The following is a 15,190-nucleotide window of genomic DNA, read 5'->3' as shown; positions in this document are numbered from 1 at the left end:
TCCGACTCCTTTTCCTTATCTTTGGGCTGTTTGCCCTGGAACTGCTGGATCAAGAGCCGACACTGTTGAGTGGTATGTTTCGGGTAAATGAGCTTACCCTCTTCATCTTTCTTGGTGTGGATGTGACATGGCAAATCCAGCACATCATTTCCGTCTTGATCTTTAACTTTCTTGGGGTTCCAAGGCTTTTTGGGTTTCCCCTTAAACTTTCCTTGAGTTACAGCCAAGGCTTCCCCAGGAGTAGCTGGCTCGGCTTTCCGCTTCTGTTTCCGATTGGAATTTCCTCCTTCGGTTTCTTGGGCGACTGACTTGTGCTTGCCACTCCGGAGTTGATCCTCATCTTCACCATTAGCGTACTTGGTGGCAATCTCCATCATCCGATTCAGAGACATGTCTCCGGTTAGACCGAATTTCAGATTCAGTTCTCTCTACTTGACGCCTTCTTTGAAGGCACAGACTGCTTGGTGATCAGGCACATTCTCTACAATGTGATGTAACGTGATCCATCTCTGGATGTAATCCCTCAAGGTTTCATTCGGCTTCTGCACGCAAGACCGCAGTTCCGTTAGTCCTGCCGGTCGCTTGCATGTTCCTTCAAATGTAGTAACAAACACTCGGGCGAGATCTTCCCAAGTGTAAATGCTGCTGGGTGCTAACTGATTCAGCCACGCTCTGGCCGAGCCCTCCAACATGAGAGGCAGGTGCTTCATGGCCACTTCATCATTGCCACCGCCAATCTGGACAGCCACTCGGTAGTCTTCAAGCCAAGTATCGGGCTTGGACTCACCAGTGAAGTTACCGACTCCAGTCGCCAACCTGAAGTTGGGAGGAATCACAGCGGCTCTGATGGCTCTACTAAAGCACTCTGGCCCTGAAACATGTACTCTGCTGCTGGTAGGTGCATCTCTGTCGTGACCTTCTCGGCGAGCTCTGTTCCTATCGACCAAACCTTGAACGAGAATGGATCTCGCATCAAAGCCTGGTTCCCTGGGGTCGACTGGAATCCTTCGCCCAATACTATGAGGGCGCCTGTCATCCTACGGTCGAGGCACATACGATCCACTCCTCGGGGGAGGGGTGGGCACTCGACGTCGATTGTCACGATCGAATCGGTGATCATACTGCTCACGGTTTCCGTACTGATCACGCCGGTCCCCACGTCCCTCACGCCTCGGGGGCGATCTTGGACTATGAGCCGACTGGACTGTGTCTGCAGCAATGGATCTGCTATGAATCCTGTTCCGCGACTGAGAAATAGCGGAATTCTGGTCTCCTGCTGCCCGGAGTAACGCTCTGATCTGCAGCAAGCCTCTGCCAGCCTCTGATTGGGAAGGCTGGATCGACTCTGCTATACGGGCTGCAGCTGCTAAATTCTGAATCGGAGTTCGATATACCTGCGAGGGCGGAAAGAGCTGACGTCGACTGGATTCTGGAACCTGTTGTCATGCACGCTCGTCGAGTGCTCGCTGGAGGTTCTCCAGTCGAGTGCGCTCAGCCAAGTTTGCCAGGTGCGCGTCCTCCAAGGCACGAGCCTCGGATGTTTCTCCAACGATAGGAGTGTGCAGTGCATCCATGTTCCGGCGACGAAGTTCTTCTCTCTGCAGCGACGTGAAAGGCTCGGGAAGATATTCCTCATGGGGATGCGACGTGTCGCCTCCACCTGCGCCTCCGTCGGTACGGGGAAAACCGGGAGGACTGCGCGGTCCATCGACCATCAGAACCTCCGCCGCCAGATCACTGCTGTCGCACTCGGATGCGGTCTCTGCGGAGCCAGTCGACGGGTCGAGCAGGCCGTAGAGGGATTCGTCGGGCTCGATCGCCGCGACTTGAGGGGTGGTCGACTGGCGTGCCACCGCGTGTCTCACCCACCGCTGAAGTCTCGACCGACCGGAGTGCTTGCGCCGGCGGGAAACAGGGAGGGAGGACAACACAGGGGCCGACCGATAACGGGTCGACGGTTGCCGCAAGAGGACAGGGAGTGCGTCGACGTCGAGCGGAGCCTCCTGAAGCCAAGCGGAGTCGTCGGCGAGGAACGTGAGCGCGCCGAGACGGATCTCGCGGCCCTCCACCAAAACTCCGCCAGAAACCATGATGATTTGGATCAGAAAAGATCGCAACTCCTCCAACAAATCGCCAAGACACCTGCCCCAAGGTGGGCGCCAACCGTCGTGGTTCTAAGTTTGACAGTAATGTAGGGGGGTAGGTATGGAGAGGCAAGATCTTAGCTATGGAGTAGTTGTAAGCACACGAGGTTTACGAGTTCAGGCCCTTCTCAGAGGAAGTAATAGCCCTACGTCTCGGAGCCCGGAGGAGGTCGACTGGATTATGTGTGTATGAATTACAGGGGTGCGAACCCTTTACACCGAGGAGGGGGGTGGCTTATATAGAGTTCGCCAGACCCCTCCGGCCCTCAGTTATGCAGGGTTTCAAATACATTAAGGTCGGGCGTTACTGGTAACGCCCCTAATAAAGTGCTATGATGACCATAAAAGCTACTTAATGACCGACCGTTAGCGTGCGGAGTGACTTTAGGTCTCCTGGCCGTCGAGTGGTTGGATCTTGGTCGAGTGATTGCTTCTTGGTCGAGTGTCTTCGAGTCTGTCGAGTGGAACACCTCCAAGTCGATTGAAAGGTGACTTCTTCTAGAGATGTCCTTGGGTAGTGCAGTTAGGACAGGTCCATGACCCTACCCTAGGTACATACACTAGTAGAAAAAGGGTCAAACGTGAAGCACATTAGTGCCGATTTGAATTAGAGCCGGCACTAATGTGTACATTAGTGCCGGTTCGTGGCGGCGATCAATAGTACCGGTTCGTGGCGAACTTTTAGTACCGGTTCATGCCACGAACTGGTACTAAAGAGGCTGCATCAGCCTGCGGTCAGGCTATGGCCCCACCATCACCATTTAGTGCCGGTTCTTACCACGAACCGGTACTAATGAGGTTATGGCAAGCTGTTTTTAGTCCCACCTCGCCAAGAGAGAGGCAGTATGAGAGGTTTATAAGCCGTGAGTGCACAGACAATGACGAAGAGTTGCAATGCTCACCTACATGTTGATTAGCTTCAAGCCTTGCGGAATAGCATAGATTGCACTGAGCTATGTGCAGTGCAGTCTACACTATTCCGAATGGCTTGAAGCAAATTAACCAGCATTGCACCTCTTTTTTATTTTTAATAACTTATTTAAACTCCGGACTTCTTTTGTGTTCAGTATGCAGCATTTAAAGCAACGTCATCAATTTCCAACATGTTCTGACATCATTTGTTGTTTTTCGGTCATTTACCTAATTGTTTAGAGAGCTAAATGACCGTGAAATTGAAAATCACTACAAAATGAATCCTGAAAATGTTGAAACTTGGCATGGTATCATCATATCACCCGCATAGCATGCGCGAAAGAGTAGAGAGGGTCACGGCAAAAACTGGACGCACTTCGTGTACAAACTGGACAAACTCTTTCCGAGTATCAGGGTTTCGGAGTCCGGAGTGGGTACTAATGTGCATCCCACCAATCAGGAAGAATCACACGGATCGTGTGTTTCTTTCTAGCTCTTGCGAGTCGTTGGATCAAGGATGTGTTTCTTCCTAGCTCATGTGAGTCGTTGGATCGAAACTACCACAATCACTTTGTGAGCCAGAAGACCCTATATATAGCTAGCCCACCTCTCGCCTTCCCTGCATAAGTCTTTCAGTTCATCGACTACATACATCTACCAGTTCATCGACTGCATACATCTACCAGTTCATCGACTGAATACAAATCATTCGGATTCGCCATCATACGTCCAACCGTGCATTTGATATGCATATATATGCATCACGAGCCACGGTTGGGCTGTATGATGGCGATACCGATTGGTTTGTTCTAGATCCGACATAAAAGGTTTGATACAACTTCTTTTTTGTGACATAAGAGCTATCTCTCCTCCTACCTATTTTAGTTACACAACTACCTATTTGTGCCAAATTTTCACTTTTGCTGTTGCTCTTACATCATAAGCATCCATGTTAACTGGACTTACAAGTAATGCAATTTAACCAAACTATCTTGTGATCTTCGCCAAGAGAGAGGCAGTATGAGCGGTTTATAAGCCGTGAGTGCACAGACAATGACGAAGAGTTGCAATGCTCACCTACATGTTGATTAGCTTCAAGCCTTGCGGAATAGCATAGATTGCACTGAGCTATGTGCAGTGCAGTCTACACTATTCCGAATGGCTTGAAGCAAATTAACCAGCATTGCACCTCTTTTTTATTTTTAATAACTTATTTAAACTCCGGACTTCTTTTGTGTTCAGTATGCAGCATTTAAAACGACGTCATCAATTTCCAACATGTTCTGACATCATTTGTTGTTTTTCGGTCATTTACCTAATTGTTTAGAGAGCTAAATGACCGTGAAATTGAAAATCACTACAAAATGAATCCTGAAAATGTTGAAACTTGGCATGGTATCATCATATCACCCGCATAGCATGCGCGAAAGAGTAGAGAGGGTCACGGAAAAAACTGGATGCATTTTGTGTACAAACTGGACAAACTCTTTCCGAGTATCAGGGTTTCAGAGTCCGGAGTGGGTACTAATGTGCATCCCACCAATCAGGAAGAATCACACGGATCGTGTGTTTCTTTCTAGCTCTTGCGAGTCGTTGGATCAAGGGTGTGTTTCTTCCTAGCTCATGTGAGTCGTTGGATCGAAACTACCACAATCACATTGTGAGCCAGACGACCCTATATATAGCTAGCCCACCTCTCGCCTTCCCTGCATAAGTCTTTCAGCTCATCGACTACATACATCTACCAGTTCATCGATTGCATACATCTACCAGTTCATCGACTGAATACAAATCATTCGGATTCGCCATCATACGTCCAACTGTGCATTTGATATGCATATATATGCATCACGAGCCACGGTTGGGCTGTATGATGGCGATACCGATTGGTTTGTTCTAGATCCGACATAAAAGGTTTGATACAACTTCTTTTTTGTGACATAAGAGCTATCTCTCCTCCTACCTATTTTAGTTACACAACTACCTATTTGTGCCAAATTTTCACTTTTGCTGTTCCTCTTGCATCATAAGCATCCATGTTAACTGGACTTACAAGTAATGCAATTTAACCAAACTATCTTGTGATCTTCGCCAAGAGAGAGGCAGTATGAGCGGTTTATAAGCCATGAGTGCACAGACAATGACGAAGAGTTGCAATGCTCACCTACATGTTGATTAGCTTCAAGCCTTGCGGAATAGCATAGATTGCACTGAGCTATGTGCAGTGCAGTCTACACTATTCCGAATGGCTTGAAGCAAATTAACCAGCATTGCACCTCTTTTTTATTTTTAATAACTTATTTAAACTCCGGACTTCTTTTGTGTTCAGTATGCAGCATTTAAAGCGGCGTCATCAATTTCCAACATGTTCTGACATTATTTGTTGTTTTTCGGTCATTTACCTAATTGTTTAGAGAGCTAAATGACCGTGAAATTGAAAATCACTACAAAATGAATCCTGAAAATGTTGAAACTTGGCATGGTATCATCATATCACCCGCATAGCATGCGCGAAAGAGTAGAGAGGGTCACGGCAAAAACTGGACGCACTTCGTGTACAAATTGGACAAACTCTTTCCGAGTATCAGGGTTTCGGACTATACAAAAATAAATAATGCAGAAAATAAAAAAACTATACAAAAAAATTACTCAAAAATAAATAGAAGAAAAATAAATAATGCAGAAAATAAAAAACTATATAAAAACTACTCAAAATAAATAAAAGAAAATAAGTAATGCAGAAAAGAAAAAACTATATAACAAATTTGTTGGCGCACTGCCCTGTGGGTCTACCAGACCTAGGGTGTGCAAATGGAGGCCCAGGAGGGCCAGCAGACTCATAGGGCAGCGCGCCTTAATTAATTAGGCCCAGAAGCCTGCTATATAGAGGAGTTCGAAGAGGTAGCCGCGGTCGGGTTTATAAACCAGTGCGGCTGCCCTTCGCCGGGCGAGGTGGGACTAAACTTTGGGGTGGCAGCGCAAGGCCTTTAGTACCGGTTGGTGGCTCCAACCGGTACTAAAGACCACCCTTTAGTACCGGTTGGAACCACCAACCGGTACTAAAGGCCTGCTCTTCCCGCCTCTTTGCCTGGCCAAAGTAGGCCTTTCGTACCGGTTGGTGGCTCCAACCGATACTAAAGGCTCACCCTATATATACAGCACTTACGAAATTTCAGTTACATCTCCCCACTTCTTTCGTCAACCTCTCGCGCGCCGCTCCCGTCGTCGCCGCCCGTCGCCCGTCGTCGTCGTCGTCGTCCCCGCCGCCGCCCCGAACGCCGCGCGCCGCCGTCCGTCGTCGTCCTGCGCCGTGGTCCCATCGTCGTCCCGCGCCGTCGTCCGTACGTATCTCGCTCTCTCCTCGCGCGTACCCGGCCGCCGCGCCGCGCGCCGTCCGCCCCGAACGCCGTGCGTCGCCGTCTGTCCCCGCCGCCGCCCCGAACGCCGGCGCCCCCGCCCCGTACGCCGCCGCCCCCGCTCGTACGTACGGGGCGGCGGCGTACGGGGCCGCACACACACACACATACCACACACGCATACACACACACATACACCCATACGTACACACATATACGTATACACACACACATTTTTTTACTTATTTTCTGTTTTTTAGAAAAGTTAATTAGATGATCGAATGTTAGATTAATGTTGAATGTTAGATTAATGTTGAATGTTAGATGAATATAACTAGTTTATTTTTAGTAAGAAAATTTAGGTATATGAGATTTGAACTAGTTCAATAATTAATATAACTAGTTTATTTTTAGTAAGAAAATTTAGGTATATGAGATTTGAACTAGTTCAATAATTAATATAACTAGTTTATTTTTAGTAAGAAAATTTAGGTATATGAGATTTGAACTAGTTCAATAATTAATATAACTAGTTTATTTTTAGTAAGAAAATTTAGGTATATGAGATTTGAACTAGTTCAATAATTAATATAACTAGTTTATTTTTAGTAAGAAAATTTAGGTATATGAGATTTGAACTAGTTCAATAATTAATATAACTAGTTTATTTTTAGTAAGAAAATTTAGGTATATGAGATTTGAACTAGTTCAATAATTAATATAACTAGTTTATTTTTAGTAAGAAAATTTAGGTATATGAGATTTGAACTAGTTCAATAATTAATATAACTAGTTTATTTTTAGTAAGAAAAATTTAGGTATCTGAGATTTGATGATCTAATTAAAATATTATTTGTTAATGAGTTTTTCTGTTTATTTAATTTTTTATATATTTTGAGTTTATATAAATGTTAGATTAATGTCGAATGTTAGATGAATTAGATAGAAAAGTTAAATATATAGTAATGTCAATTGAATATATAGTTAGATATATTAATGTCAAATGTTAGATGAATATATATTTGGCTAGATATAGGTGTTTAATGTTTCACCTATATGAACATAGGAAATGTCATCTGACGACGAAAAAGATTTTATTATGTGCGAACACTGTGAAGACCAGCGCGGCCTGTGCGACCAAAATTTCCTTGTTGATGGTAGGCGCTTCAGCATCAAGCTGGATGAGACATTCGAAGTTGATACAGTAAGTCACTTTGTCAATTATTATTTGAATGCAAAACTTATGCTTCATTTGCTTCAACTTATAATTTTAAATTTTCACTATTCTACTAGCGCATCCCCTGCCATGCAAGAATTTTTGTCTTGGATAAGATAGGTTTTAGAGCTATAGATGATATGGAGGTAAAGAGAGTTTACTTGAAGACGGAGCATGGGTATACTTTCAACGTCAAATTATATAATGGAGACACATACACCCATTTTGAATGCAAAACTTGGCAAGCACTATGCAAGGCTTATGCATTTGAGCCTGATATGGTTATCACCTTTGATATTCGTTCGGAAGATGATATTGAAGGTAATATAGACATCTGGGTCGATGTGCAAATGCCTCCAGTTCTACCATTTGGTGAGTTTTTCTCAACCATGCATGCATATGTTTATGTCTTTCATACAGTTTATTCAAAAATAGTTGACAACTAATTTGTATTGTCAGCTTATTTCGGTTCAAGCAAACATGTCCGGCGCTTGGTAGACAGGACCTACTACTGCCCCGGGGCTCAACTAAACTGCGAGGAGATAAGTCATTATGTTTCATGGCTTGAGGATCTTAATACTGTCAAGACAAATTTTTTTCCTAAACTTAGAAATGTTAGTACTCAAAACGTGCGACCAATGGTGATCGTATTGAACTACGATCACATCTATAATCAAAAGATGGTAAGATTTTAAATATTTGTCCTTAATTAGTGCATCTTTTGCATACATTATTTTTGAAGCTAAACTTTCATTGCTTAGTGTATTAATTACTATACGATGTTGTTCAACAGGGACTTCCGATGACAGTTGTGCCTCAGTGGATCGAGACAAAAGGTCGCATGTCAATGGTTAGCTTACGACCAAGATTTCCTACATTGCACATGAGTGCATTCAGGATTTCTGAAAGCGAAGAATGCTTAATAGTGAAAGATTGGAGCAAACTTGTTAACGATCGCAGAGAAGTACTAGGGGGAAGTAAGGAGAAGCGCAACCCAAGATTAGGAGACAGATTCATCTGCATGCTCCAGTATGATGAATCAGGAGAGCTATACATGTTCTATGCTATTCTACCTGAGAGGGAGCAGCAGGATCAGTAGCTACTAGTTCATGCTCTTAATTAGTACTTGTCTCATGTCCGTGTCCTGAACTTCGATCTTGGTGACGATTATGTTGAACTTGATGATATCTTTGCTTCTGTTACAAAGTGAATGTTTCCTCTTTAAGCTAGCCAGCGTTGATGATGATTAGATAGCTAGCGCGGTAATGACAATGATGATTAAATAGTGGTAATTAGACGACTACGATGATTTTTAGCTAGCTAGAGTTTATTTATTTATTAATATGCGATGATGATGATGATGATGACGACTACAACTCATTATAACGTAAAACAATCATAAATTAAATTGATAACACAAATTTAATTGAAAAATACAAAATAAAACAAAAGCCCACAACCATTTAGTACCGGTTGGTGTTACCAACCGGTACTAAAGGGCTCCCGGCCCCCGGAGCTGGCTCGGGCCACGTGGTTCCCCTTTAGCACCGGTTCGTGCTGAACCGGTACTAAAGGGGGGGGGGGGGCTTTAGTGCCGAAACGTTAGTGCCAGTTCCATAACCGGCACTAAAGGCCCTTACAAACCGGTACTAATGGCCCGTTTTCTACTAGTGATAGCTTCATCACATACCCCCTCCCACTAGGCACACATTTTGGGCCGGCCCAAGTACCTCATTTTCAGTTTTGGGAACGTTCTAGAACCTTTCCAGACCAGTTTTTTTCCTTTCGGGTTATTTTTGTTTTTTCATTTTGATTATTTCATTTCTATTTTTCTTTTTTGTTTTTACCTTATTTATATTTTTCCTATTTTCATGTCATTTTTATTTTCTTTTTTCACTCTTTCTTTTTTTGAACTTCTTTTCAAATTTATGAACTTTTTAAGGATTTTTTAACATTATTTGAAATTCTGAGCATTTTCCAATTTCATGAACATTGTTTTATTGTGATTATCTTTCAAATTCACGAACATGTTTAAAAGTTCATGAATTTAATTTAATCTTGAATATTTTTTGAATTCACAAATATTTTTTTATATCTGAGAACAATTTTTTAAAATTGTAAACACTCTTTTGAAACTCATGGACATTTCAATCGCTGAATAATTTTTGAATATAAATAATTTTTGAAATCTGGGAACAATTTTTGACATTCATGAATACTATTTTTTTGACAAATATTTTTCGAAATTAATTAACATTTTTTGAATCAACAAACATTTTTTGATTTATGAATATTTTGGTAATTGAGAATCATTTATTTAGTTTTTTGAACAGTTGTTTCAATTTGTGAACATTTTGTTCAAATTCTTGAACATTTTTGGAATATGCGAACATGTCTTTGGAAATCAAGATCTTTTTTGAATACATGAACATTTTATGATTTCTTTGTTTATTTCTTTCAAAATTGACGTTTTTTGAAATTTGAAATTTTTTGAAATCCTGAATTATTAAAAAAGAAATAAACGAAAAATAAAAATAAATAAATAAAAAAGGCGTGTCCCGCCCCGCGCATGGGCCGACTCAAATGGGTGTGCAAGGGAAGGGGATGCACACTGGCTTGACCGCTAGCGCTTAGCGTGCCAAATAGGAGCTCCGGGGGTAGGGTGGGGTGTTGTAGAGCACACCTCAAATTTTATATCAAGGAAATCATCAACGAATCCTTTTAAATATTGTTTTACTGGTACAACATACATGAGGTTCACTCCATCCGTTTCCATTTAACCTCCGAAAATGATAATTTGTTTCTTTGACATCACAAAAGAGCGTGCGATATAGGCACCACGGCATAAGTCACCAGGCCACCAATTTCATCAAGTTTTAATTGTTCATGATATAGTTGTCGCCGCTAGGGCACTGCTGCACTATTAGTAGAGGGGAACACACCCATCGTCAACCATGGCAATCTAGTTATGAAGTAGCTGGTGCAAATAGTACATCAAACTAAGACACGGTAATTTAGACACAACAGCACGTGTCTGTCTTTCCTCCTTCTCAAGAAAAGTTTCCTTTCTCATCCCGCTGCCGCCGGCGCCGATTCCCCGGAGTGCGGAGGATCTTGGCCCCCCGGCAATGGGAGGGACCCGTTCTCGTTTTTGTTAGGTTTAACGTCTTGGTTGGGGCTGTGTGACGGTAGCGATGTCCCTGGGTAGGAATAATGTCTCCCACATCCGATCCTCGTCCCGGTGATGCGAATAACATCGGAGGAGGACATGTGGAGGTGCGTCCCTGCCGGATCTCACATGATTCTGTCGTGCTGGACTTTGGTGGATCTATTGGATCCATTTTTGTTCGTCTTCGTTTGTGTGGTTATAGGTTTGATCTTTCCAATCTACAACTCTTTTCATCGGCGATGGTTGCTACACTAGTGCGATGGTCCTTTAGGGTCTTAGCACGATGACTTACCGACTGTCTACTACAATAAGGTCTGCCTGACTCCGGTAAGGGAGGGACGATAACGGTGACGCACGTTCGGCTCGCTCCAGTGAGTGTAGTCGTCGCTAGGTGGTTCATGGACCTGGTTATAATTTTTGTACTGCCATGATTGATGAATAGATTAAAAAATTTCTTGAAAAAAAACTAAGGCGCGCAAAATAAGTTTTTTTTAGGGTTTAACCAAATTTTATTCATCGAAAACCACAAAGAGTGGGATACATATCGGATCATGGGGTTGGCCAAACCAGACATGAGTACGTGACACCCTTTGACAAAGATTAAGCGAGAATTTGGCTAAACTATGTGTCTCATGATTGATAGTACGACTTTCAAAAGTGTCAAGTTTGTATTGTATGTATCTCATACTCAACTTCGGCCAGTAATATTCACACGTATCAAACACCCTTACGGCCCTGATTCGACCCTCGTTTCACAGAGCAATACCCCTGTAAATTTACACTTCTCCATCCATCGTTTTTCCCAGGTGTGGCCGATGATATACACCTGTAAAATAAATACATGTGTATAAAGAAAGATACACCGATTCCAAGCGGTGCATACGTTGCTTTAAGAGAGCATTCAGCTGGTCTATTAGCAACCCAGGCACCTCGCAAGTTGATAGTAAACATGGGCCAGAAGCTGGTCTATAACACAAACACATGTATAGGTTAAACCACGGGAGATTTTATTTAGGGGTCGGTTTACATGCATGGGAGTGCACCTGCTCTGCTCATGCTGGCAGGTGCTTACATACATACAAAGACCCTCGATCAGGTAGCGTTACATGGTACTAGATGGATGGATGGATCGATCATAGATATGATGCATGCGCGCGGTGCATGCATGATCGATGATCAATGATCTAGCAGCTGCAGCAGGAGCAGCCGCAGCTGGTGCCGCACTTGCACTGGGTGCAGCCGCAGCCGCCGTTCTCCGCCGCCATCTCCATCCCGCCGGAGCTCCTGCACCCATCCATCCATCCTTAGTCCCATAGCAAGATCAACATATATAGTCATATTACAGCGAGGCGCATGATGTATGAGGAAAGAGAAGGGACGTACGCCTTGTGGGTGGCGGTGGCGGCGACGAGGAGGGTGGCGCCGGCGGCCTCGACCTCGGGGTACATGTTGCAGCCGCCGCAGCCGTTGCCGCACTTGCAGGCGCTGCCGCAGCCGCAGCTTCCTCCGCAGCAAGACATCTTCGAGGTTGCTTGGGATTGGATGGAGGCCTTGATTGGTGTTGGCTTCTTTTGTGCTTCTTGCTTGCTAGCTTGAGTAACAATGGCAGGCAGCGAGAGCTATTTATAGGCGAGTGAGCATCAAGAAAGGAGGAGGAGGAGAAGATGAAGAAGGAAATGAGAGATGCTCCACTTTTGGCAAAGGATGGACGGGAGCTACCGCTTGGAGAAGAGGAATATAGATAGGGCCGCCTCCTCCCATAATTTGATTCCCTTTGTCTCTAGTCACTACTAGCATCTTTCTTACATCAAAGGAGGCATGAAAGGAACTAGAGCCAGCATTTTGTGGGTATATCGAATTATTGATGTACCTACTAACTCCCGTTTCAAAATACTAGCACAAATGCCCGTGCGTTACAGTGGGAGAAATATACCAGTTCCTATGAACCATGGTTGGCCAGGAACTGTGTCATGTCACAACGGTTGACGATGAGAAAATAAAAAGATGCATGATTTGAGGATCACGACGTGAAGCTTAGGACATGGGTTATGATCTGGAGTAAATGCATCTGACTGACAATGTTTTTTTGGAAACTCTCGATCCCGTGTGTTGCAACGGTAGAGAAAAATTGGCCCATAGTAAGATTTAGTGAGAATTATTTGTCTAAATTACATCCAAAATTCAAGTAAAATTTAGCTTTATCAAAATATGTAGCAATCATCTTGTTATTTGATTTTGAGCATTGAATTGGATTCCTATCGAGTAAAAAGACACCCCAAAAAATAGACACATACTATGCGAACTTTAAATATACGTTCAATCTTTAAATTTGAAATCTCATATCTGTAGTTCAAACCAAAATTTTAACGTAATTGGAGTTTAGGTAGATAGAAATAAAAATATGGACTAAATACTAATGAAATATAGATTTGATGTAGGCTTGCTTTTAAGTTGCTGGTATTCTTCCATTGCGATGTGTGTTCATACCACCGTGTGTCATGTATTTGTATTGACAATTATGTTTCACATGTGTGATCATTTTCTTCTTCTTGCGGATTGTTTCGGTCGATGGCGAGAAAGTTTATCCCTTCTTGAAGAGATGTTGCAGCAGAAGTCGACTTAGTTGTAGATGTCTATTTGATATCTAATGGTTTGACCCATGGCTAAGTTTGCTAAAAATATTTGTGTGCATCATAATGAATGATGCAGAGGCCGAGGGTCTAATATCCTTCTAAAAAATTATTTATTGACTCAGTTGATTTCGTCCCAAGACCCAAGCGAACATGCCCCCGCACAATGCATGCCAGCAGCAATTCAACTGCTCGCTCGCCAAATGCTCGCCAACATAGTATACTGTCTCTGCTGCTTGCTAGCATGTGTTGCTACTGAACAAGTAAAGATATATAATTATTTAATTATAAGCCTGTGCATTGCTACGACTTTCAAATGGATATAACACCATTCCATATTTTCTCGCTTCTTCTCAGTATATTTTACTTACCTTTTTTTTCCTTTTCTCCTCTTTCTTTCTTGGCTGAGTTTTTTTTTTAAATGGCTGAATTCCTGGGGCAGTTGTTTGTTTGTTCTTGGAGACGGTGTGTTCTTATAATTATTGAGCAAGAACAATCACAGTTTTACGTATTTCTCCTCTTGTGATCATACGCTTTGTGTGTAATATCTCAAAGTAATTCTCTCAGAAGCGAACTGTAGGCAGCAAGTTAGCAGCAGCACACGCACACATACACAGACATCCAACAATTTCGCAGCCGCACACATATAGATACACATATCCAGCAATTTTGTAGCAGTGCACATGACGCACACGTCAACCCGAACCAGCGCCCCTAGGAGGCAGCTCTCCCAGCCTCCCCAGATCAACCCGCATCATCATAGTCGCTGGAAAGCCCTGCGACTCCTCGCCGCCTACTCCAATGCAGACTGGGCGGGCTGCCCTGACACTCGTCGCTCCACCTCGGGCTATTGTGTCTACCTTAGATCCTCACTTATCTCGTGGTCATCCACGCGGCAGCCTACGGTCTCTCGTTCCAATGCTGAGGCTGAGTATCCTGCGGTGGCCAACACCGTCGCCGAGTGTTCGTGACTTCGCCAGCTGCTTCAGGAGCTCTCTTTCCCTGTTGACCGTGCCACGGTGGTCTATTGCGACAACGTCTCGACAGTCTACCTCTCCGCTAACCCGGTGCATCATCGACGGACCAAGCATATTGATTTGGATATTCATTTTGTTCGGGAACAGGTGGCCCTTGGCCATATTCGTGTTTTACACGTCCCTACTTCCCAACAATTTGCATATATCATGACCAAGGACTTGCCTACGGCGTCATTTTGAGGAGTTCCGGTCCAGTCTTTGTTGTGCATATTTGTGTATTGGGCCCACCTCCTAGTTGCCTTGTATAGTTGAGGTCGTGGCCTACTCCTGTACATCATATATACGTGCGTTTGCACCTGAGGAGTACAACACGTAATTCCCACATCATACACTTTTGCAAGGGGAGCTTATTGTCTCGTGTAACCAAACGTTGGACCAGAGGCTATCACCCCTGCAACAAGCAAATCGAACCAACACATTCAACAAAACAATGATGCACGAATGTCGACGCTGCTTGATCAAGCCAGGTGGATAGATCAAACATCCTTGAAGTCCGCCGCAACAGTGGTCGGCGACCACTCTACCAACCTAGTTCACATAACCATCCACTTGAAATAATCATCATTAAATTTGAACTAACATTCTTATAAGTTGAATCCGAAGGCCCTCATATAGACTAGAAACCTTAATTGTTAACCTCAAAAGGAAGGAAATGGGTCCCGAGTTGATGTAATGAATAGCACCACAGTGACAGAGCGAGGGAGCAGACGGTTGGTTACACACGTA

At 43.7% G+C, this 15,190-nt stretch overlaps 1 protein-coding gene across 1 annotated transcript; it reads right to left on the bottom strand.

Moving 5' to 3' along the window:
* Nucleotides 1-11,781: 11,781 nt before the first annotated feature.
* On the bottom strand, nucleotides 11,782-12,435 carry LOC147982531 (metallothionein-like protein 2C). The gene is made up of 2 exons (XM_087514446.1): nucleotides 12,181-12,435; nucleotides 11,782-12,081 (listed from the first exon to the last, which is right to left on the bottom strand). Exons 1-2 carry the CDS (start codon nucleotides 12,315-12,317, stop codon nucleotides 11,982-11,984), a joined length of 237 nt encoding a protein of 78 aa, XP_087370572.1. The 5' UTR covers nucleotides 12,318-12,435; the 3' UTR covers nucleotides 11,782-11,981.
* Nucleotides 12,436-15,190: the final 2,755 nt, after the last annotated feature.

The sequence above is a fragment of the Triticum urartu genome, chromosome 3A (genome assembly GCF_056163025.1).
Source record: "Triticum urartu cultivar PI428250 chromosome 3A, HENAU_Tu73, whole genome shotgun sequence".
Lineage (NCBI taxonomy): Eukaryota > Viridiplantae > Streptophyta > Magnoliopsida > Poales > Poaceae > Triticum > Triticum urartu.
This window is presented reverse-complemented; position numbering and strand designations above follow the sequence as displayed.

Excerpts from the sequence above, each read along its gene's own strand:
- LOC147982531 (XM_087514446.1), bottom strand. The coding sequence starts at position 12,317 with ATGTCTTGCTGCGGAGGAAGCTGCGGCTGCGGCAGCGCCTGCAAGTGC. Across the intron at positions 12,082-12,180 it reads GCCACCGCCACCCACAAGGC|GAGCTCCGGCGGGATGGAGA; the intron begins GTACGTCCCTTC and ends GGATGGGTGCAG.